We start from the raw sequence: 25,688 nt of genomic DNA, 5'->3' as shown, positions 1-25,688 counted from the left end.
GATTTTACTGTCATATATCGCTTAAAATAATTATTGAGAAAATGGTTCACTTACATGAGGTACAAAATATCAATCGTAAAGGTGCAAAAATCTAAATCCTATATCAAAATCACCCTTATGACCCCCCCTGACAAAAATTTCTGGATCCGCCACTGCAGCCAACAGCTGAAGATTGATTCAACTTCCAGCAGCTGAAGATTGATTCAACTTCCAACAGTCCAAGGTTCATAACATTTGGAACTGAGACTAATAAAGATTCTATGAATCTATTTTAATTATAAAATTTTATTAAACTATTTGACCAGAAACAATTATTTCACATATGTAAAAGTAACATTGACAAAATAATCAATAAAATGTAAGTTGAATAAATCTAAGTCAAATAAAGTAAGAAAATATTTTAATTTGAAATTATTTAATATGAAAATATGATAGAACATACACCTTAGGGGACAATTTTTAAAGTAAAAAACATATTAAGCCTAATTCTGCAATATTAATGCATGATAAATTTGGCTCAAGTTACTAATGTCCGTTCTCTTATTAAGAGCGTTAGGGTGTTTAAGTATTGAACATATTTTAAAAAACTGCCTTTTAACGAGATTATGTTCATTGCTAAGAATCTTAACTTCAATAAAGTCCACTTTGTGTTTAGTGTTAATAGCATGCTGGGCAAGAGCACAAGTATGCTTAGATAAGTTTATATCACTGCGGTGTGTCGTAAGACGCCCTCTCAGTGATCTCCCTGTCTTCCCGATGTAGCATGAGTCACACTCAGCAAGGTATGTGATAGATGACATTAACTTGTTCCAGAAGGGACAAGGGTGTTTTAGTTTTAGAAAGCAAATTCCTGACAGTCTTAGCATTCTTAACCGCAATTTTAACCGGTACGTTTTTCTGTTTGTATAGTTTAATAAGTTTTTAAGTAACTTGAGGAAAATAAGGTAGAGATGAGTAATAGGTGGTTGGAGTCCCAAGTGCAGAATTAGGCAGAACAGTGTTATTAATGGAATTATTTGATATTATTCTAAGTTGGTCACCATTGGGTATGTCATTTAAAGAGGAACCATAGCTTTGCAAATAAAGGTATTTATTAATGAGGGACGGTGGATAGGAATTCTCAATTAGAATATTTCTAAGTAATTGAAGGGATTCACTTCGATTAACCGGATGTGTCGGTCTATTTAGCCTACAGCTTAAAGATTTAATTAGGTTTAGTTTATATTTGAAAGGATGACAAGAATGGTAGTTGAGAAACCTATTAAAGGCCATTGGTTTCCTATACCAACTTGTGGTTAAGGTGTTATCTCCTATTTTAATGACACGCATGTCTAAGAAGGGAATACTATTTGTGGTGGGGTCCTCAAGTTCAGCAGTGAACTCTAAGTGAGGATCGAACTTGTTGAATAAAGACAAGGTGGCCTGTATCTTGTCTGGGGGTAAGGCTAATAATAAGTCATCAAGATACCGCTTAATAAAAGGGATTTGGAAATCTAAAAGACCCAAATTGCCAGATACTAAATCATCCAAAACAAAATTAACTAGGATGGGAGAGATTGAGGAACCCATAGGTATCCCAAAAATTTGAAGATAATATTTGTTATCAAAGACCAAAAAATTAGTGTCAAATACTAATTGCAACAGTTCTGCAAATACATTCCAGGATACAGGACAGTTAGGTTGGATAGAATTCCAACGATTTCTTAAGGAAGTAGTAACACTAGAAAAAGGTAAATTAGTGAAAAGAGATACCAGATCAAAACTCACTAAAACGTAACCTTGTGGAAGTTCAAAGTTATTAATAAATTCACTAAAGTGAAAAGAATCAACAATATTAAAGTTCTTATTATAATTATAAGATTTTGATGGTATATCAGTTAAAAATTTTGAAATATTAATATTTGGTGAATTAATGGAGGAAACAATCGGCCTCATGCTCAATGTGGGCTTATGTATTTCGGGTAGACAATGAAATCTGGGAGCATATCCATCATAATTAGTTGGTTTTTCATATTGTTCTTTTTAGATCAACTGATGATGCTTTCTGATTAGAAAGCGAAACGTCTTCAATAAATAGATGAAGTAGCCATCTTCTTTGTCTTTTATTTCTCCACTTTGACCGAAAAACCCACCACCCTTCGAGTGTTCCTTAATTTATATTGGATTGACGGTCGTACTCCTTTTTTCGATCATTTATATATATATATATATATATATATATATATATATATATATATATATATATATATATATATGTATATATATATATATATATATATATATATATATATATATATATGTATATATATATATGTATATATGTATATATATATATATATATATATATATATATATATATATATATATATATAGCTTTAATCCGCTCAAAACTGGACTACGGCAGCTTCATATACATGTCTGCATCAAAATCTGACTTAAAGCTACTGAACTCTGTGCAGTGCATAACACTTCTATTCGTCTTTGCTTAGACGCTTTCAAATCTAGTCCCATAGACAGCCTTTACTGGGAGGCTAATGAACTACCTCTCTGGATTCGACGAGAGTATCTTCTTCAATCTTACTTTGCTTTCGTATTCGCAAATCCATCCAATCCAGTCTACCATTTATTTACTTCAACATCGCCTCCGTAGACCCCGTAAAGGATCCAATCAATAATATACATCCAGAAATTAACTCTAAGAAAAACCATTGATCTTACTAAAACACATCCCTTCCCAATCGCGGATACTCCACCTCGGAATAGACAATCCCACATTCAATCACTTCTCTATTAGAATACAGTAAACATGAAACCTCAAGCCTTCTCATAAGGCAACACTTCGAAGAAATTATAAGGAAGATCCAATTCCAAAAAATTCTGTGTACAGATGCCTCCAAAAGCGAAGCAGGCGTTGGATGTGCCGTTACCACATATGATGAAATAATAAAATCATGATAAAAACCAAGCAATATACACAGACTTCCTGTCGTCACTACACTTGATAAAAAGTCTATACTCTCAGCATCCCTTAGTTTAAGAAATCCATAGGACTTACAGTGCACTCGCTTTTCAAGGTGTAAATGTCACGAACATCTGGCTACCATTCCATATCGGCATCCCCGGTAATCAAAAAGCAGACCAAGCTTCTTGTGTAAACAGTCAATCCTCAAAAGCCCAACATATTCAAATCCGTAATGACCTAAAGCAAATATTCAAGCAACAATAGTGTCATACCTAGCAAACCCACTGGAACACAATCAAGAGTGCATTACATGAGATCCGGCAGACTGTTGAAAAATTTGAACTTCCAACAATCTCTAGAAAAGAAAAAGCTGCCATCCGAATATTAAGAATAGGACATACCCGATTCCCACATGAATACTTAATGAAGTCCGAGCCGAAGCCCAATTGCCAAATCTGCCCAAGTGTATTAACTGTGAAACACATCCTGATCGAGTGTCCCCGGTACGCAAAACACAGAGTACAACATAAACTTAAGTCAAATAATTAATTAAAATCCTTTGTAAAAGGTATATATTTCTCTATAAAGGTCCTTTTACAAAGGATTTTAATTAATTTTTTAATATATGGTATACAGCCAAATACAGGAACGTAGATTCCCTGTGGATTTTAAGTCAAATATCAAAGAGGTTTTAAACTCCCACGATCAAGTCTTTAACCTAATTGGTTTCTGGAAAGACATGCAGTTGTTCAACAGAATATGACCCCTTGTTTTCCATGTACTTTACCTTTAACTTATAACTAAGTGATAGGTTAGGTTCTAAACTTATAGATTAACTGTAGCAATTAGTAACATATCCTTATCGTAATTATTGTATACAATATTGTTCGTGTCAATGGTGTCAATGATATTCCGATACTATAAAACAATATTTAACACAGTACGGTAGAAAATAATTTGGGAATATATGTATATATATATATGTATATATATATATATGTATATATATATATATATATATATATATATATATATATATATATATATATAATGCTGACATTAAACTGACAATAACTGTTTACAAAAATATATTTATATGCATTTTTAAAATTCATTCACTTATTTAATCTTTTTAAATGCTTGTTCTAAATCGGCAATCAAATCTTCGAGATCTTCTAACCCTACGGATATTCTTATTAAACTGTCAGATATTCCTAACAGGGCTCTCTGTCCGGCTGGTACTGAAGCATGTGTCATGACAGACCTAAAAAACACAAAGACGCGTAAAACATTCACATTTTAAAAAATGTAAGTAATTTGATGTGTCTTTTTAGAATAAATATTTTTGAACGTTTGATGCGTGGAAAATGAAATAAAAAAAGTGGTACGGTAGGCGGTACTGTAGACTAGCGCGAAGCTTCATACTATGCTTTCCGTATTTTTAAAATTTAAACAGTATTCATTGGCCGTATTTTCGAATTCGTTCGAGCATATTTCGCATACGAAATTAGAAGAAATTCGCTCGAAATCCAGTTTTTTATATTTTCGAATAGTGCGTATACGAATTTTTTCGTATACGACGACACGAATGGGTATAAACCATTCGAATTTCGATGCTAGTTAGTATACGATCAAAGTAATTTTTGCCATTTCAGTTGTCACTGGGCCCGTGTACGTCAGATAAAATTTCAGCTGATAGTTTTTAATCGTTGTTTTAGATTGAACAATACAATAAAATTTACATTAATACCTACCATATTTTTACATTGAACTTTGTTAATGGGTGGTTTAAATAATTTTTTAATAGAAAGAAATAGTTAAAGCCCTTGCCGAGGCGATAATATTAGCGGAACGAAGAGGCAAGTTTACCAACCCATTCTTAACCATCTAGAGGACTATTCGGATATACAATTTCAAAAATTGTACAGATTAACAAGGCCCCTCACAATGGAGTTGATAGAAAGGCTTTTTTTGTTCGGCCGACACTGAACCACCATATTTCATGCCCTTTTTTACTTCATGTTTTAGATAATAAATTCACCATAAACTAGGTTAAGTAAAACTGCCAATTATTCTTCTTTTTTTATTATTTAAGTTTTGGTTGTTCGAATTTGCAGTGTTGCCGGTGCAAATTCTTTTAGTATACGTATAAAATTTCGAAGGACGTTCAAAAATATAGATTCAAATTCGTATACGAAATTTTTCTTTCGAGTTAACTCGTATACGAAAAAATTTGATTGAATTCGAAAATACGACCCCTGTAGACTAGCGCGAAGCTTCATACTATGCTTTCCGTATTTTTAAAATATAAACAGTATGTTTAAAATTGCATAAAGTAATTTTATTATTTATTTATTATTATTCATTATAAAGTTTACATGTTATGTAACGGTCACCCCTAGTCACGTAAATGGCTCTTCCAATTGTTTACTGTGATTACTATTTCGTAAAAATTTCGTCATACTTTGCTGAGTTAGAAATCTCTTCCAAAGTATAAATATGAAAGTTCAACTTAAAATATTTTACTAATAACGGATAATTGTAAAAATCCGAAATTATATTTATATGAAATTGTTTTAAAATGAGAAGAATAGTATATAGAATAAAAATTAAATCAAGATTTCATAAGGACAACCTAAACCAAACCTTAACAAATGTTCTCTTTAGTGTCACACCCACTTTTATAACACCTACAAATCTTTTTATTTTTAAAAATAAACTTAGGTCTTTAAATTAGTAACTTGGTAATTGTGTTACTATCAATTTTGCTTTATTTTTGTCGAAATCACCTTATTTTTCTTATTGCATATTAATTTGTGTGTAAAATTGTTAATTGTTATTAATTGTCTGTATAAAAAAAATAGTTCTGTAAATTTCACAAAAAGGTGAAGTTTTACTTATTGAGGAAGTGTTGGAAGTGTATTGATCCAAATATAAATCCATTAAGTATAGAAACCAAGAAAAAATATGAACGAAAATTGGAAGTTTTAAATGAAGAAAATGATCAATACGAGGACAAAGGTGAAAGAGAAAAAGACCAATCATACAAAATATTAAGAAACAAGAATTAAAAATCAAAATATTAAAAATTGAACATAATGAAGGTAATAGATTTTTGTTTCGATACAGGGCAGCGACAAGACGCTTATACGTATTTCGACCTCTTTAGGTCTCCTCAGAGCGATATAGCCACTGCTCTGAACCAAAACAAAAATCTTTTCCGTCCTAGACAATAGTTATCAAAATAACTATATACGGACGTAACTACGCCATCTAAAAACAAAAAGAGAAATCAAACGATTTCTACCTGGCGAAACCGAATTCAAATTTTTACCACTGTGCCTTCTAAAACTTGCAAAGCAAACAGCTTGGTAAATTACTTGGCGAGGGAATCTAAAATTGTATTCCACATGCCGTTCATCATGGTCAAAATTCGTAGTGAATTCAGTTTCTGATACTCCAAACGGAGTAAAGTAATAAATCATAATGACGGTATTAGATTTTTGTTTCGATACACGGCAGCGACAAGCCGCATATACGTATTTCGACCTCTTTAGGTCTCCTGAGAGCGGTGTAGCCACTGCTCTGAACGAAAACAAAAATCTTTCCCGTCCTAGACAATAGTTATCAAAATAACTATATACGGACGTAACTACGCCATCTAAAAACAAAAAGAGAAATCAAACGATTTTTACCTGGCGAAACCGAATTTAAATTTTTACCGCTGTGCCTTCTAAAAATTGCAAAGTAAACAGCTTGATAAATTACTCGGCGAGGGAATCTAAAACTGCATTTCACATGCCGTTCATCATGGTCAAAATTCGTAGTGAATTCAGTTTCTGGTACTCCAAACGAAGTAAAGTAATAAAACATAATGACGGTATTAAATTTTTGTTTCGATACAGGGCAGCGACAAGCCGCTTATACGTATTTCGACCTCTTTAGGTCTCAGAGCGGCACAGAAACTGAATTCACTACGAATTTTAACCATGATGAACGGCATGTTAAATGGAATAATGGAATTTTAGATTCCCTCACAGAGTAATTTATCAAGCTGTTTGCTTTGCAAGTTTTAGAAGGCGCAGTGGTAAAAATTTGAATTCGGTTTCGCCAGGTAGAAATCGTTTGATTTCTCTTTTTGTTTTTAGATGGCGTAGTTACGTCCGTATATAGTTATTTTGATAACTATTGTCTAGGACGGGAAAGATTATTGTTTTGGTTCAGAGCAGTGGCTATACCGCTCTAAGGATACCTAAAGAGGTCGAAATACGTATAAGTGGCTTGTCGCTGCCCTGTATCGAAACAAAAATCTAATATTGTCATTATGTTTTATTACTTTACTCCGTTTGGAGTACCAGAAACTGAATTCACTACGAATTTTGACCATGATGAACGGCATGTGGAATGCAATTTTAGATTCACTCGCCGAGTAATTTATCAAGCTGTTTGCTTTGCAAGTTTTAGAAGGCACAGTGGTAAAAATTTGAATTCGGTTTCGCTAGGTAGAAATCGTTTGATTTCTCTTTTTGTTTTAATAAAAATTGAATGTAATTAAAACCAAAATGTGTTCAAGAAAATTTATAATAAATATACTGTACAAAAAGTGTTGTATTTTAATGTTATTTATATTAAATACAGTTACAGTTACAAATACTTGGTTACTTCAATAAACGAAACTTGAGACCAAAACAATGAAATAAAAATTTCAATGTGTCGAAATTGCCAGGGCCATCTTCATAAAAATGAGGAAATTTTTCTGCAACAGAGATATAAGCATCCCTCGCGGATTAAGAATGCTAAACGGCTACGTATTTAACACGCTATTATATGGTGTAGAGACCTGGACTCTCAAGCAGAACAATATAAAAAATATTGAAAGTTTCGAGATGTGGGGCTACCGTCGAATGATGAAGATAAGTTGGGTTGAAAGAGTTACAAACTTTGAAGTAATGCGAAGGATAGGAAAAGACCCAGAAATTTTGTCAACGATCAAACGAAGAAAACTCGAATATTTGGGTCACCTGATGAGAGGACATAAATACGCATTACTTCAAAATATAATGCAAGGAAAAATAGAATGAAAACGGAATCCAGGCCGTAGAAGAATGTCATGGTTGCGTAATTTGAGAGAGTGGTTTGACTGTACCACTAAATGAACTCTTTAGGTCAGCTGTAAACAAGGTCAGGATAGCCCAGATGATTTCCAATCTCCGACAGGAGTGGCACAAGAAGAAGAAGATATTAAATAAGTAAATTTAAACTATACAAAAATTTTAAGAACAGTACAGACATTGCTGAACTAATATATTTATGATTAATATACATTCGCGATCATAAAATCCGGGTCACCTTGAAAATCGCCGTTATTTCATTTTTAACGAGCTTTATCGTAAATAATAATAACACAAATACAAACTAATGCATGTTTCTGAGAATTGTTGTCAGCTTAGCGGTTTCCTTTGTAACAAAGAATTCCAATAGTGCCGATTTCGCGGAAAAGTGCACACTTCTCAAAATGAACGGTACCTGTGACTGCCGTTTGTTTTAAATGTCTCATTTGTGCTTCGACTTTATGTTCAAACGCAACAAACAAACGTTTATTATTGCCGCCATTAGTGTTTATTAGTGCCATTATTAGTGTTTATTAAAATGCCTTGACTGTTGCTGAAACGGCACGCATTGTTGCGCTTATGGAAGACGGTCACACTCAACGGCAAGTCGCAACAACTGTTGGCGTAAGCCTTTCTACGGTTCAATGAGTGCTTCAACGCTTTCAGGAGACGAGTTTGCTAACCAGACGATCTGGCTCTGGACGAAGAAGAACGACTACGGCACGAGATGACCGTTTTCTTGTGTTTCAGGCTTTACGAAACCGAACCTCAACTGCGGTTATGCATCGAAATTGCCTACAGGAAGTACGACATTGCAATGTTAGCGTTGCAACAGTCAGGAGAAGACTTCGTTCTTCTGGACTATCTTCTCGGGTAATGGCTACAGGACCGCCACTTGGCCGGGCGCATCGAGTTGCACGACTAGCTTTTGCTCGACAATACGCGCATTGTGAAATTAATGATTGGAGCAAAGTGTTATTCTCAGATCAATCCCGTTTCTATCTAACTGGATCCAATGGTGTAAGAATTTGGAGGAGAAACGGTGAATGATTTTCACAAGCTTGCATTGCTCCAAGTATGCCATTTGGTGAAGGCTCGGTCATGGCTTGGGGAGGTGTATTTTCCGACTTCCGCACAGAATTACCCTTCATCAAAAATGGGTCCTTAACTGCCCGAAGGAACATTACGGAGATTCTGGAAGAACATGTTATGCCCACCATGGCAGGGCTTGGAGAAGACGCCGTTTTTATGAAGGACAACGCGCGACCGCACGTTGCCAGGATCAGTATGCAATACTTGAACGAGGTTAGAATTACGAGGTTACCCTGGCCAGCTAGGTCTCCGGACCTGAATCCCATCAAACATCTCTGGGACGATTTGAAAAAACGTATTCAAACCCATACACCTCCTCCTAACAACGCACAAGAGCTTAAGGATCTGTTAGTGAGAGAGTGGAATAACATACCTCAACATGTAATCCAGAGAAAAATTGAGAATATGCCCCGTCGTCTGCAAGAGGTTATTAGAGCAAGGGGAGGCAATACACGACATTAGTCATTGAAATTCCACTGATGTTTTACCACGTTCTGTATTTTTCATTTTTTCTTTCGTATGTCTGTTTCAACAATTTGGTTTCTTTTCTGCTTTTTCAATAAAAACAATAAAAAAACCGTTTTTTTTTCTTTCAAAAGAAACTTTGATGACAAATAAAAAATACATTAGTTAAAAAAAAGGTTATTACTGCACCAGATGCAAAAATATTCAAGAAACTTGAAATTTTCAAGGTGACCCGGATTTTATGATCGCGAGTGTATGTATAATAATTATAAAAATAAAAATTACTGAAATATAAGCATCATAATCTATAAAATTTATCATGGCAAATGTGAACGTAAGTGTAAAACTTTGTACATCACATTGTAAATCAAGCTCTGCAAAATGTTGTGTAATACATAATTTACAATAATATTTCCTCAATTTCACCTTGAAATTGAGGAAATTTTTTATGGCATCAATTAAATGGTTTTCTTGTTGATCCAGATTATGATCTATAGGAAACAAGACTCCATTTTTTATGGTGACATTTTATATCATGGCAAAGGTGAACGTAGGTGCAAAACTTATACATTGTAAATTACCTCAGAAACAAAACAATTGGTTTAAAAGAAAATACTTTTTTAGAAATTGTAAATCAAGCTCTGCAAAATGTTCTCTAATACATAATTTACAATGTTTCTTCAATTTCAAATTGTCTTTTTTTTTCATTTTTATGGCCTTAATTAAATGGTTTTCTTATTGATCCAGATTATGATCTACAGGAAACAAGACTCCATATTATGACATTCATAGTCACTTTCAAATTTAATTTCATTTTATTTTTAAAAATTGAGAATCACCGTTTCCATACCCTGTATTGCCTTTCCACAACCTTCCTAGTTCGTATGGGAGATTCTTGGGAGATTATCTGCTTTTGTTCTAGCATCTTGTCTAGCCATGTCATCAAATATGATTTCAAACTGTCACCACATTGACCAACTATAAAAAGAGTACAAACCTAACAAAGTCTTCAGCTTCAAATCTTTGTATGGCACTATTATTAAATCTTGGTTTGATTCTGTACAGAACCCAGCCATTTTGCAATAATATTTCTAATTTTTAACTGATTTTTCGGACATATAATGCCAAAATTCTATTTCTGAACGATATATGCAGCTATGCATCTTTTAGATCATAGAATGGCATAAAACTCTTCTTCAACTTGGACCATTTCATCATTTATTTGATATATTTTCAAATCTTGACGCTGTTGCCCTCGATAAAGCTAGTCAGCTACTGATATTTCCATTTTTCCAAAAGCAAAAATATTAATGTTAAAAATAAATGTTATACTGGTGAAGCAGCTTCTCTCCTAAACATATGTGCTTATTAGAATTTTCTCTATATACATTAGAATATTAATGTTGGTTGGTTTGACTTTTTAATGATTTTTTATCCACATAAGTTAATGTGATAACACATTTTACTATATCTTAGTGATATTACTTATCTCTGTATTACGAAGTTTTACTAAAGGTTTAATTTGTTCCAATAAAGACATAACTATATTTTCTCGGAGGAAACCATTCAAAGAAGTATAAATCATAATATTATTCTTAAACAATTCATTCTTTCACTGTAAACTTTTAAGTGGCGTACATTAGAGACCGACCGATTAATCGGCTTCGGCATCGGCTTCGGCCACCTTCGGCCTAAATTCGGCTTCGGCCGAAACAAAGCCGAAGGTTTCGCCGAAGGTGGAATAATAAAATGCTCTGTCAGTATACTATACTACTATACTATAGAAATGAAACAATCTCTGAACAATATGCTTCGGCGAGTCTTTGATAATTTAAATAATATTTACACCCTATTTTATACCCTTAACTAAAACGTTTTACAAACTTTTAGGTCAGGTATTAGGTAGGATATAAATTTTAACAATAGGCCAAGATGTCTCAAAGATCATCATTTGAATATTTCTCACGTAGTAAAATTCTGATAATAATAATTTTATTGTATTTGTTAAAACTCACGATTACTGGTGTTTTGACTAGATACCTAAATGGCAAAACAAAGACTATTGACTATAAATTATTCGACTTTAATGTTTTATAATGTTATTTATTTTTATTATCGCTTCTATTACCAAATAATGTATAAGTGTTTGACTTTTTATCTCATACTTTCATATTTTTGTTTACCACTTATCAGGTAATAAAAAAATAAAGCACATTATTTAAATTTTTAACATATAATAGGTATATTTTTAGTCACCTTCGGCTTCGGCCGAAGGTAACCTACAGGCCGAACTTCGGCATCGGCTTCGGCTTCGGCCAAAAAAATCACATTCGGTCGGTCTCTAGCGTACATATATAAATTCATTTTTGGATTAATTCGAACTTGAAGAAGTAATCAGCATCATTTTAAATTTGAAAAACAGAATTAGGTTATAATGTATAGTTGACAAATTTCTACCATTTAAGTCAAAGTTGGATCGTAGTAGGTATTATGAAATTAAAATTTACACCTAAAGCGGCCTTTTAATTTATTTAATGTTCACTTTAAATTTATTATGATGTCAGGCGTTATTAAACAGATGATTTTATATTGATATTAATTTGATGGAATGATATTTATGACTTTTGACATTTATGATGAATTTTGACGTTCAAGAATCGTGAAAAATCGAATTTTAGTATCGGTCTTTTATTTTTTTAAATTGATATAAGGTTAAAAATGCTCGAATAAATAAACTTTGATCAAATGAAAGGCAGATATCGAGCACAGCTTATTAATTAAATATTACCCAAGTACTTTCGCTTCCTAGAGCATCTTCAGGGGCATTTCGTCAATTTTGGCGTATCCAACAATCTGTTGTGAATGTCATAAACATAAAATTGTGCATTACACTACACGCCACAAGGAGCAATAGTTTAAAATTCTTTAAAAAACGGCGAAGCTACATTATGGTTGGCATCAGGGGAGAGAATGAGAGATAAGAGAATTTCTCTCTCCTGATGCCAATCATAATGTAGCTTCGCCGTTTTTTAAAGAATTTTAAACTATTTGTCCTTGTGTCCTGTAGTGTAATGTACAATTTTATGTTTATGACATTCTCAACAGATTGTAGGATAGGCCATAATTGACGAAATGCCCCTGAAGATGCTCTAGGAAGCGAAAGTATTTGGGGCAATATTTAATTAATAAACTGTGCTCGATATCTGCCTTTCATTTGATCAAAGTTTTTTTTATTTTTTTGCTTGGTTTAGTATCTTTTATTGACAGATATACGTTTAATTTTTTACTTTTCATTTAATGTCTGTATTTTATTAGTTATTTTTCATGTAGTTTTTAATTTAAACCTACTTAGAGTAAATATATGATGATAAGAAAGGAATTGATCGAGAGTAGTGAATCTATGTGAAGACCCGCTATTCTATGTCGCTACCCGTGACGACGCCATCTTGTAGCGCTAGTTCTGTGACGCTCGCTTCAGCATTTCACTATAGAGAAGAAAGTAAAATACAACGCCAGTATAGAAGCTTCGCTTCAAAAAGATTGTATAAAAACTTACGGCAACTCTACCAAACTTTCGTAACCTCCTAAACTTTCACCAAGAGTGAACACTTCAAGTGCAGATAAAAACTTTTGTGATTCAGTTAAACCACCTTTCAGAACGAAAGAGAATACTCCACTATGTCCGCTGGTTTGACTTTTAAAAAGCTCATACTGTGGATGTGACTGAAGACCTAAAAAAATTACATACATATAAACAACGTATGGCAAGGAAAAGGGAATTTAAACAAAAAATAGATTTTATATTAGCTAAAAAAATAGATTTTATTATTCATAATTTCTCTATTGAAAAGACATTTTTCACAATATCAAAACAAAGATATTCTCTGTTGTGTTGAGAATATCTTTTAAGACAATTAAAATTGAACTTCTATCCAACTCATTGCTTTGATAAGGTCATTACGGCGTTGTTTAATGAGTTTAAATGCCATAGCACGATGGATGTATCTTTTATAAAAGCATTTAAACAAATATCATAAAACATTTACTTTGCTGTAATTTTATACGCTAAATTTAATATGCTAAAAATATGCGTAAAATATAATTTTAGTAATTAATGATGATGAACTGTCATGTTCTCAATTGCTGCACGGGTGTTTATTTGGTTATACCGTACTCATAAGACCAGAGCACTACGAAATATATTAAGAAGTAGAATAACCCCGTAATATATGTAAAAGAAAACATATGTTAGAATAGGAAAACATACCAGGGAAACATTCTCTATTACCACTGGATTAAAACAAGACGATGGGTTATTGCCATTCTGTTCAACAAAGTTTTAGATATGGCCATCAAAGAAGCTAACATACAACCTTAAGTGTTTTCGGACCAAAGACCTCAAATGATTTTGGCGTATGCCGACGACGCGCGACGTCGACACTGAATGAAGTAGCATCTTCAAAACAAAGAAAACTTTTATAAAAATGAAAGAGCAAGCAAAAAAGATACGACTAAACAGAAATGAAAAAAAATCAAATATATGCATATCAACCGCATAGCAGGTAGAGAGATAGAATAAGACAAAATATAAGTATGGGCACATACAATTTCTGAAGTGTCAAATAATTTCAGTATCTAGATGCCCCTATAACTCACGAAAACGACATGAACAGTGAAATACGGGCAAGAATACAGAAAGATAACAGAGGCTTCTACGCATTACAAGAAAATCAAAGATTTTGTGCCGTCGAGATCATCGCAGATCTAAATACAGTCTATCCGCTGGAACTTTACACAGGTATGAAATTATTCACGAATTATTTTTTATATTACGTATCTTTGGTACCCACAAAAACTAAAACAATGAATCCGTAAAATAGTTTCGAAACACAATTCAGATTTCTGCTTTAATCTGAACCTTCTATAAATGCAAGATATAACAGACGTTGATAAAGATGTTAATAGAGACATGGGGAATCTAAAATTTGCATTCCACGACATGTCTCCTCAACTAAGCAGAAATCGTTAGCGAATTGGTTTCTTGTACTCATACAGAGTAGATCCGAATAAAATGAAAAAGACAGTAAAGATTCCATTTCACGTACAAATCGTCTATGTATCTGTTTATACGTATTTCGCTTTAATAAAGCTCATCAGAACAGTTATTCATAGGCGTTCTCAACGTGAAAAATAGATCTGATTAACATCTTTATCAACGTCTGTTATACCTTGCATTTATAGAAGGTTCAGATTAAAGCAGAAATCTGAATTGTGTTTCGAAACTATTTTACGGATTTAATATCAGATGTCGCTATTGCGTCCGTTTCGAAGCCATTTTATCGTTGCTTCCCAAAGACAGAAAAGATCTATTTTTCACGTTGAGAACGCCTATGAATAACTGTTCTGATGAGCTTTATTAAAGCGAAATACGTATAAACAGATACATAGACGATTTGTACGTGAAATGGAATCTTTACTGTCTTTTTCATTTTAAAACAATGAACTTAAGTTGCCTGTCTATACACAACAGCATACTGCCATAGGACGATTGGTCTGTGATTGATTCACCTACATTCATTCACCGTTGTTTTGAGAGCATTTGTACTGTTTATACACTGTTTTCGTGTCATTTAAATATTCAATACTTTTTCTTACTTTCAATATACATATTATTTTTAAACAAACAGTTGTTATAAAGACTAACCGTTACCTTCGTGTTCAATTTATTAGGGTAAGAATTTATTTATTAGCGAATAATATAGGTAATACATATTCTAAGCCAGTGTGGTCCAACCTCTTAGACGTTGCGGGCCGTATTAAATTTGAAATTATTATGAAGGGCCAGAGAACTCGACTCGTTTTAAAAAAGTTTATTTTAAAAAATAATATACAAACGAAATATTATTTACAAGTATTTTATTATGGTTTACAATTTACATGTTATGTTTAAAATTTAATAAAAAATCAATGGGATGTTTAAGGCAAGAGTTTATCCTCTACTAACTTTTGCACATCTATAGCTATGCTAGTCGTAGTGAGTCTAATACACGCTAATATATACGTACTACCTACCAAACATTGAATATAGTTTAAACGCAAAGTTACGAAGTTTAGGAAAACGATCTTTGAAGACTAACTTCCAAAATGTACTAATGTCTTCATTTTCCTTTGCTTGAAAAAACGAATCGGATTGTAGTTCGCACAGCTCTAATTGGTATTCTGCTGATTGATTCTGGATGTTGACTCCCATTGAATTGTTAAAATGCTCAAGATTGGGTTTTAGTCAATCAAATTCCGATAACCTTTCATCGAATTCAATTTTTATTTCTGTAAGAACTTTTGCAAACCTCGAGAAATCGACCATAGTTTCATCTTCATTTATTTCGAAACACGCAGGAAAATGTGTGAGGTCGTAAGTTTTTTGCGAAATGTCTCAATTTGACTAACCAACTGTGACACTGTCTTATTTTCCCCTGGAGTTGTAGGTTTAATGTGTTCAAGTGAGAGGTAATGTCTGTCAGAAATGCCAGTTCCTGAAGAAATGTTTTGTTCTTAAGCTTTGTTATAAATACGTCCGTGTTTATAACAATTTCCGTTTCAAAAACAGTAAGATCTCTTTTCTTAAAGAAAAAAATTTCCAAGGCATTTACCTGCACTCAACCAGCGTATCTCAGAATGTAGGGGGACGTCCTTATATTCAGTATTTAATTCCTCTCCAAGAGAGAGATGACGAGAACTGAGTCGACCATTTTTTTAAATACATGCGTATTCAGCTCATCAACTCTTCTAGATACAGTTTGATGATAAACTGAAACACATTCAAAATTTTTGGCCATCTTTTCATCTCCAAAGAATCGCGCCATTTTAACGGCACACTACTTGATCATTTCTCCATCTCTAAATGCTTTTTTACTTTTGATAAGCTCTAAACATACTTCATATGATGCTGCTAAGCTTGATGATTGAACAGCTGTCAGTTTTGTAAATAGAGATTTTTGTTTATTCAATTTAGCTTTAAGTTCTTTTACAAGAGTATTGCGAGCTTCACCTTGATATTTGTCGTAGTTTGTTTTGTGCTGGGTTTCATAATGCCTACTAATATTGTATTCTTTTGATACCGCGAGTACTTGACAACAAACAATTCACTGAGGTTTGCCTTTTAATTTGATGAGGAAATAATGATTTTCCCATTTTCACTATTGGCACTACTCATTCTGAATTTAACATTTAATTTATTCGCCACTGTTAACTCAACACGACACGTGCAGCTGACTTAAGCTAACTGCACGCTCATCGGGAGTAGGTGTTCAAGGTTAACTACTTTCTTAGGATTACGGAAAGTTAGACAGGGTTGGAACAGGTAAAAGTTATCAATGGCAATATTTTTGAAATGTGTTTGCCGGGGCCGCAGTTTAACGAGCCTCGGGCCGCATGCGGCCTGCGTGCCTGAGGTTGGACTACACTGTTCTAAGCTATAAATTGACATTTAGTTATTTAAGTTTGTTTAAAACTCGTCAATGAAGTGATACGAAATACGTTTTAGTGGTTTTTATTTTTACAGTATGACTGGTAAACCACTAAATTCTCAAGCGCAGCAACTTGTGTTAAATGTGTTGGAGTATTTAGAATTAGAAAAAATAAATGGAGGGTGTTTGGAACCATTTTCATGTGTTCAACAGGTAAAATATTGAAACGTATGTTCGTTTATCAAAATACACATCATTGAACTATTCTTTATTTAAGAGAGTAGCTGTTGCATTTAATTTAAATAATTTATAGTTTTATAAAAACAAAGCACTTATTTTCTTGTCTCTGAACTAGTTAGAACAGCTCTCTGAGCTAGTTTTAGAGAACGATATTAGTCTGTAAAGTATAAGTAATGAATTAAGGGTAAATACATTGTATTTATTGGCAAACCATCTGTTAGCATTTTGTTAAAATAATTGGGATTTAAATACGAAAAGAACAATGATCGAAGAGCATTAATTGGTGGTACCAGTATTGCTGCCTTAAGAGCAAAGTTCCTTCGTAAATATGTGGAAAATCTTATTAGTGTGCATCCCAGAGATTTTATTTTTTGATTAAACATAGAATTATTCAAAGGGAAATAAAACAATTTTCTGGCAAGACAACAGTGTTAAAAATGTGTTAAAACGTAAACCAGAAGAATATAATGGTAAACGTTTTATAATTGTTCACGCTGGTTCTTCGAAAGCAAGTTTATTATTTTGCTCAAAATCTAAAGTAGCTGATTATCATGGGGAAATGAACAATGACATTTTAAGTAAATGTATAAGTGAACGATCAATTCCCAATTTAGAAAAGCCATCATGAATTGTGATGGATAATGCTTCATATCACTTTAGAAAAGCAAACTTTCACTGTTTCAACTAGAATGGAAATTATTACCTGATTGACAACAAACAAGATCAAGTATAACGCAAAACTCACAAAACCTAAATGATTACAAATTACAAATTAACAGAAAAGAGAATGTGTATATAATTGTAAGCTATTAAGAGTGCACGGCCATGAAGTGTTGAAAGTACCTCCTTGTCACTGCGAATTCAATACTATTGAATTAATTTGGGCAAACTGTAAGCCTACTGCAGACTACAATAACTATATTGGTAGATATAGGCCAGGGAAATAACCAAAAAATGTACCCTGTTTTTGACACTCGTCCAGCCAGGCACACGATAGTTGTTTTGAGTAGTACGGATCTCTGTAACAAAAACCTATCTCTCTTATTAATAAACACGGACTAACCTTGGACTAACATTAGTCCCAGGACTACACCCAGAACATTCATTTTTCGTATTAATAAACAGCGACTAAGGACAGTCTAAGCTAAACCTTGGCTAGTCTCGGACTAACATTTAATCCGAGGTAGTGGCAGGTTTAGAGAGTGACTAACTTGACAATTGACATTGAGTTGAGTTTTGGTATTCATAACCTGTAAATCTGTAATTGTTTTTGATTATTCATATACATTATTTAATAATGAAAGATTATTTTATCAATGACTTAAGATTAATAGAACAACTTAATGACTATAGAAATCAGCGAAATAATATTCATCTAAGACATATTAAAATATATAAAATTAGAAAAAATCCTCTAGAAGAATTAGAAGAAAATGAATTTAAGTACATACAAATATCGCTTTTCAAAAGCCACAGCAGTTTTTATAATAGATATGCTTAGAGATGATTTATCTGGTGATTCCAGAGGTGGACATATACCTACTCATTTAAAAGTTTTGTCTGCAATAAGAACTTGGGCCCGTGGAGAGGTGACATTTTTATTAAAGTTATTAATAAAAGTATATCTATATTGCATCTAGTATTGTTAACTTTTAGTTCTAAATATTTATTAGTTACACTATAAGCTCAGCAACATTTAATTTCTAAATTGACTGATTACATTATAATTTCAACAGATTCAAGATGATGCTGGAGATATTAGAGGTATAAGTCAGCCAGCAGTCTCCTTTGTTTGTAAACAAGTGGCTTTAGCTCTGGTACAGCACAGAGCTCGTTGGATTAAAATGCCAGAAAATGATTTGGAACAAAATGCCACAATTGCAGGTTTTTATGCAATATGTGGATTTAGGCAAGTAATCGGAGTTATCGACTGCACTCATAGAAGAATATCAAAAGTTAGTGGAAACATTGGACAATATTACATACATAGAAAAGGATATAGTTCAATAAATGTACAAGTAAGTTAAGAATAATTCTAGGCTAATTTGGTCACTTACTAAATTTATTGTATATGTCAAAACATAAATCACCTTTTCTGGGCTCATATAAAATAATTTTAGCAAAAAAACCACAAGAAAGTTTCAAAACCACTTGCTAAATGTCTAAAATTTATATATTTTTAAAATATACAAAACCTCTGTATATGTTCAGTGTGGTTTTATTTCTAAATATAAACAACTGCTTGACTGTGACTTATATATATAAAGTCACATATGTCAAACAGTTGTGACAAGTTATAAATAGAACGCTAGTGAAAATCCAGAAATTTGTATTTTTTAATTTATTTCAAAAATAATATGACTGGAATTACTCAGCTGTTTCATTCACTTACTAGTATGTAATACTATTTTATTTTATTTCAAGACATAAACGTCTGTTTTATTTTAGATTGTGTCCAATGCAAATTTGGAAATTATGGACATAGTAGCTCACTGGAGAGGGAGCACTCATGACTCCAGAATATTTAACGAGTGTAGTTTAAAACGTAGGTGTGAGCAATCTGAGTTCAAAGGCAGATTATTACGAGATTCAGGCTATGCCTGCACATCTTATTTATTTACTCCTGTCTTAAATCCACGATCAGAAAAGGAAGGACGCTACAACAGGGCACATATAAGAACCCGCAACTCAGTGGAACGGTGTTTTGGTGTGTGGAAACAAAGATTTAGGTGTTTATTACATGGGTTTACCACCAAATTAGAAAACACAAAATTATATATTATAGCATTGGCAATACTTCACAATATTGCCATTTACAAAGTTGATATGGTTGATGATATTGAACAATCAGGAAATGATGGGATGCCAGAAATACCTGCAATAAATAATACGATAAGAGGGAATGCAGCACGAGCTGCGTTTGTTAATGAAAATTTTTAAAAACAAAATTTATTTAATAAAATATTTTACAATCCATTCTATTTATTAGTATTTTTTATATTTTCTCTTTGTAATAAAATATTTTTTAAAGTTTCCTCCTGAATTTTTATTTTGAGGCTCTGTTCTTTTTGAGCCATCCTATGCTCTCTTGCCATAATTTTCATGCGTCTCTTATGTTCAATTTCTAGAAATTCCATATATTTCTTATGCTCATTTTTTTTAATTCTCTTGAAAATTGAACCAAACTTGCCACATATTCTTGATCCTGCAAATTATAATAATAGTTAAAATATGAATAAAAAGGAAAGGTTTGGCAGTCAACTGTTACAATTTCAGCTTTATTTAAGGACTTAATATTTACTACATGCACATAGCAGTTATCAGAAGTTATATAATTAAATACCTTTGACATGATTTGAGACTTTGCAGCATCCTCTTTTAAATTACCTTTGGATATCTGGAAAAATAAAAGTTAATTAAAATACTGACTATGAAAAGTAAGATGAGAATATATAAACATCAATAATTAGATAATTAGACCAATATTATTATATGAAGTAGAAACAATGATGACTAAAAATTATTATATAGATATATATATATATATATATATATATATATATATATATATATATATATATATATATATATATATACATATCGTGTAACCATCAATTTAAATTTCAAAAGTATTCAGCTAGTGAATGATGAAAAACAAATAGCAGTCAGCTACTTCATTGATTTAATGAAAATGTTTCCCTTTATATTTCTAAAGCTTCATCAGTTCACTGCAAAAAGGGAGTATGTATTGCACAATGGTAGGTTTATTTCTTAGCCTTTGTCATCTTTTTTTTTTGTAGTGAACTGATGAAGTTTTAGAAATATAAAGCAAAACGTTTTTATTAAATCAATAAAGTAGCTGTCTTCTATTTTTTTTGCCAAATAAAATGACCGAATAAACCTTTGCATTCGCTAGCTGAATACTTTTGGAATATATACTGTTAATTAAAATTTTCCAAAGGTGCTGTTTTTATACCTACATACCTTCTTACTAATTTTGCGTTCCATATTTTTGATATTTTTCCTAATGGGAGTGGAGATGCTTGGTATGTCCTTTCCTTTTGATGTGCTTGCCCCTTCATTAACATACTAATATAATAATATGGGTTACACAAACAAAACTTAATTATAATTAAATGAAAATTTGTAAACTATTGTGCAAAGATGGTCATTAACTCATTATTTAGCTCTGGCACATCAAATCAACCAACCTGTTTTATTTTTTCAATCTCCACCTGTTCACTCTCCACCTCTGTAAATTCTTCACTCTCCATCGGTGACAATATATCATTCTCAAATATCTGTTAAAACATGTTTTCATTAATCATATACCATAATTAAAAAATTTAAATCTTTGATAAATCCACTGACCTTTAATTGGGTGTCCACTTCTTCACTAGTACTTGGTTCCATTTCATAGGTTCATAATTGTATTATCTGTGAAAAACAAAATTTAATGTAATGTATGTAATAATACCTATTATATAAAAACTCACAGGGCCAACAGAATTATATAAATTATGATCTCTCAACAACTCTGCAGGATTCATGATGTCTTTAATCTCCATCACTATCACATCTGGAATTGTGGGTCCCTGTCCACCTCCAGTCTTTTTCTGTTCTCGATTATAATCACTGTACACCTTGCGGGCATTCATTATGTGTTTCCATTGGGACCTAAACAAAAACAAACAAAGTTCGGGAATTGTTAATTAAACAAATTGAATAAATAAATATGAAATTTCTGTGTACTTTTTACAAAAATGTTTATATAGGTATTAATAATTAATGAAATTTTATTAGAACATATAAAATATCTCACTTTTGATGAACTGCTTCCCATGCTTTTGTTTTTGATTTATTGGAGTTTGCATTTAACGATTTCTCCTCTATGATGTGGGAATAGTCTCTCAAAATACTGCGAAACAATTGCTGGAATATTACAAAAAAAAATCAGAAATAGGAAAATTTCTAATATAAACTTTTAAGCAAATTACTTACCCTTTCTTCTTCATCCCAATTCATTGAACGAATACGTTTTGCTTTTTGTTCGGTCATTTTAAGTTAAAAAGTTTAAACTTTTCAGGTAAAAAAAAATAATATAAAATATAAACAAACTCTCTCAGAACACAGTCCAACTAAAATTAACTCCAACTTATGCTAACTGTCAAATTCCACGGTTCGTAGTAAGCTTAGACAAGGAAAGAGAGAGGACGGGTAACGCTCGTTCAAGCCACGGTTCGTAGACTTACTACGGTTGCCTCTTCCGACTGGGGTGGGGATGCTTGAGTTACGTCACCAGAGTACACAAGATTACAAAACCCATTTAGGTATTGGCGATTGAAACTGAATGTAGAGGGCAGGTAGATTGCAGTGTTGATTGGTTGAAGGGGAAGAATTACGTCTCGAGAGTACAGTTTCGGGCTTAATGTTCATTGGTTAGGCGGAAGAGGCAACTGTAGTATGTCTAGGAACCGTGCGTTCAACCAACGTTCAAAAAGTGAAGCCACTTTTCGATGGGTCCGCCATTTTTTTGGTGTCAAACAATAGATGTGACACCAGTTTTGTTTTTAAGTTAAAAAAAAAGTGAATTGAACACCGATTTTTTTGACTACAAAATGGTGAATTGTGCGTATATTCTTTGTAAAAATCGCCGCGAGCAGAAAACACCAGGAATATCGTTTCATAGGTAAATATTTATAAAAGTGTAATTAGGTATTAATTGATTTTACTTCTCATTTCAACTTTAAACCTCAAAACCTATTTAAATTAGTATTTTAAGGAAAGGTGAGATCTAAATTAGTAAATAAGAATGCTAAATATGCATAGTTATTTCAGTAATTGTATTATAATTAATAATTTCCGACATTTCACTCACACACCATGATGATTTGCCAGTGGCGGTGTGCGTTGAGGGTTAAAATTCCATAAAAAATAAATTAAATTTCTAAGCATTCTTTTTTTAGGCATTACCATTGTTTATATAGTAATATTCCTATATAAACAATTATTTTATTATTACTATATTAGTATTACCGTGAGGTATTTTCAGTAACTCGTGGCATTACAATGTGTAGGTATAAAAGCGGTCATTAAAAGTATTATTAAGTAATTAGTTTTGTTTATAAGTATCTAAATTAGTAGTTTAAACTGATGTTATGTTTTTACAGATTTCCTCTCAATAATACCGAGAGAACAAATTAATGGGTTCAACAAATGAATGCTGTTAATTGGATGCCCACAAAAACCAGTAGACATGACAAAAACCAGTAGACATGACAAAAACCAGTAGACTGTTCGAAAAATTTCGAAAAAGAATGGTTCCACACAAGTGGTGACAAAACCTATTTATTAGGTAGTGCGGTTCCTAATATATTTGAGGAGATTAAAAAACGAAGAAAGGTAACCTTTTATAGCAATTAACACACTAAAGTTTTTTTTACATTTTTGGTATACAATTTTGTTTCTAATAATTGAAAATATTCAGTTAAGTATTAGATAACAACCCTCTAAACATAAAATGTCTTTTATATTTTCAAATTATCCACAGTAAAGTTCAGAATCTCTTTTATACTTCCATTACACGCTATTGGTAGAAGTGTTTGTTTTAATAACCTGAAGAGCACAGGTCATTAGCACATATTTTTTTTTTTAATTCAATACATCTTTTTTAAAGTTTTAATTTTGAGAGCTTATTGGATCGTGGTTAGGATATATGAACTATAGATATCCCCTTCACCTCTTTCAATCTTGGTTATTATGACTGATACAGCTCCAGAAACTATTTTCCGAATTTAATAACTTATTTCATTGTTTTAGCGCTGTTTAGAAAGTAGACAATCTGAAATTTCAACCTCGTTGGTGGACATCCCATCAACTTCAGCCCAGGCAGTCGATGAAACTCCACGCAAGAAAAAATTAAGAAGAAGACTATTTGCGGTACAAATGAAGAGTAAAAAGAAAATCAGACAATTAAATCAAAGAGTTAGACGGTTAAAAAAACGAGACGGCTAAAATACTGTGTTCAAGAATTAGCTGGGGATTCACAAAATGTTTTAAATTCTTTAATTACAAAATATCTTGTGGTGGTTTAACTTATCCATCAAAAGATGTAATACAAATTTGCAATATTTCAGAACATTTTATAAAACTGTATGAAAGCTCTTTACATACGAATAAAATTGTCGATATTATAAAAAATAAAATTATGTTCGAATGCATTCAGCTGCAATTATTTAAAAATCTTAAAGACCATGTATTAACATCAACAACTAATCATATATACTTTCTAATAGAATCTATAATTTTAAAATATTTGAATATTAGAATTCATTTTATTACAAAAAGAAGATCAGAAATTATAGATCTTCTTAGAAACCATTTAACACAAGAAATTTTGTTCCAAGGTCAGTAGTAAATTAGTGCTTACCCATTAAGGCCAAATTTTTTTTTAATTTAAAATTTTACTTATACACATAATTATGAGTAATCTTGTCCTTAATAAGGAAATATTCATGAAATTACTTTATATCCACGTCAGATGTCGTTATCAAAATACAAAATATTACTAAATTAAACCAAAATGTTGTTGCTTGGTAAAAAAATGTTTCTAATAATTTAATCTGACTCATTTATATCGGCAATTTAGACATATTTTATACATTTTAAAGTAGAAGACTTTAAAACAATATTGCCAATATTTGTGAATTGCGTTCCTGGGGCGACTTTATTGAAAGGTTGTTCATTTTATTATCAATATCCGTCACAAAAAACTATCATAACATGTGATTTGCCTTGAAAAAGACAACCACATGCAATGGTGACAGTAAAATTCTCGTGTTAATGATTCCATAGTAAATCACGAGGAAAAACCAGTTAGAATTTGAAGTTAACAAAAATTTTAACATGTATGACCTAGTGCGTTTTGATTCTATAAAATGTTGTTTTCAGGAATTAATTAATAAAGCAGACTCCCTCTATCAAGAGAACTGAAATGGCAGACTAATTACCTCGTTAAAAGCGGATCTCGTTATATCAGACAACAATGAATGAATGTTACGAATCTGAAAGTGATATAACAAATGCTTTTGCACATTATTTTGAATCTATACATTCTAACACTAATCCAATAATAAGAAGGAATATGGGCTTGAACAATTATGTGTTGATTGTATAACTCTAGAAGAAATCAATATTGCAATTAAGTCTTTAAAAAGTAGTGCAGCTATATATGTGGATGGGATTCCTTTTTATCTGTTTAAGGCGTATTCAGAAGTCCTGTTACATCCCCTACAAATGATATTTAATAAATGTTTAGAGACAAGCACGTTTCCGGATGCACTTAAGGCAGGT

General features: G+C 32.2%; 2 protein-coding genes and 1 long non-coding RNA gene across 5 annotated transcripts in view; 1 reads left to right on the top strand and 2 right to left on the bottom strand.

Annotated features, from left to right (window-relative positions):
* Positions 1 to 4,033: 4,033 nt before the first annotated feature.
* The window catches only part of Cth (Cystathionine gamma-lyase), a 182,625-nt gene continuing 160,970 nt past the window's right edge, over positions 4,034 to 25,688 (bottom strand). For both annotated transcript variants that reach the window (XM_072529897.1, XM_072529896.1), the window contains exons 6-7: positions 13,187 to 13,361; positions 4,034 to 4,226 (exon numbers count right to left, since the gene is read on the bottom strand). In XM_072529897.1, coding sequence (XP_072385998.1) covers positions 4,082 to 4,226; positions 13,187 to 13,361 — 320 coding nt within the window. In that variant the 3' untranslated portion in view covers positions 4,034 to 4,081. The remainder of the gene's footprint in view (positions 4,227 to 13,186; positions 13,362 to 25,688) is intronic.
* Positions 20,367 to 22,444, bottom strand: LOC140439757 (uncharacterized). Of its 2 annotated transcripts, XR_011950719.1 has the most exons (8): positions 22,338 to 22,444; positions 22,159 to 22,268; positions 21,833 to 22,013; positions 21,708 to 21,773; positions 21,548 to 21,637; positions 21,321 to 21,412; positions 20,680 to 20,733; positions 20,376 to 20,541 (listed from the first exon to the last, which is right to left on the bottom strand). XR_011950719.1 is itself a non-coding variant. In XM_072529898.1 (7 exons), exons 3-7 carry the CDS (start codon positions 21,747 to 21,749, stop codon positions 20,461 to 20,463), a joined length of 372 nt encoding a protein of 123 aa, XP_072385999.1. In that variant the 5' UTR covers positions 21,750 to 21,773; positions 21,833 to 22,013; positions 22,159 to 22,253; the 3' UTR covers positions 20,367 to 20,460. The 2 variants fall into 2 exon arrangements, 1 of the variants encoding a protein (XP_072385999.1); XM_072529898.1 differs by lacking the exon at positions 22,338 to 22,444 and having other exon boundaries at positions 20,367 to 20,541; positions 21,321 to 21,425; positions 22,159 to 22,253.
* On the top strand, positions 22,891 to 24,548 carry LOC140439759 (uncharacterized). The gene is made up of 3 exons (XR_011950721.1): positions 22,891 to 23,025; positions 23,507 to 23,738; positions 24,156 to 24,548. It is a non-coding gene; the product is annotated as an uncharacterized lncRNA (long non-coding RNA).

Source organism: Diabrotica undecimpunctata, chromosome 4 (genome assembly GCF_040954645.1).
Source record: "Diabrotica undecimpunctata isolate CICGRU chromosome 4, icDiaUnde3, whole genome shotgun sequence".
NCBI lineage: Eukaryota > Metazoa > Arthropoda > Insecta > Coleoptera > Chrysomelidae > Diabrotica > Diabrotica undecimpunctata.
This window is presented reverse-complemented; position numbering and strand designations above follow the sequence as displayed.

Bases quoted from the DNA above. Each gene is read 5' to 3' on its own strand.
- LOC140439757 (XM_072529898.1), bottom strand. From the start codon at position 21,749: ATGGAACCAAGTACTAGTGAAGAAGTGGACACCCAATTAAAG. The intron at 21,426-21,547 runs GTTGGTTGATTT...TTATTATATTAG, and splicing joins AGATTGAAAAAATAAAACAG to TATGTTAATGAAGGGGCAAG. The intron at 20,734-21,320 runs GTATGTAGGTAT...TTATTTTTCCAG, and splicing joins AACGCAAAATTAGTAAGAAG to ATATCCAAAGGTAATTTAAA.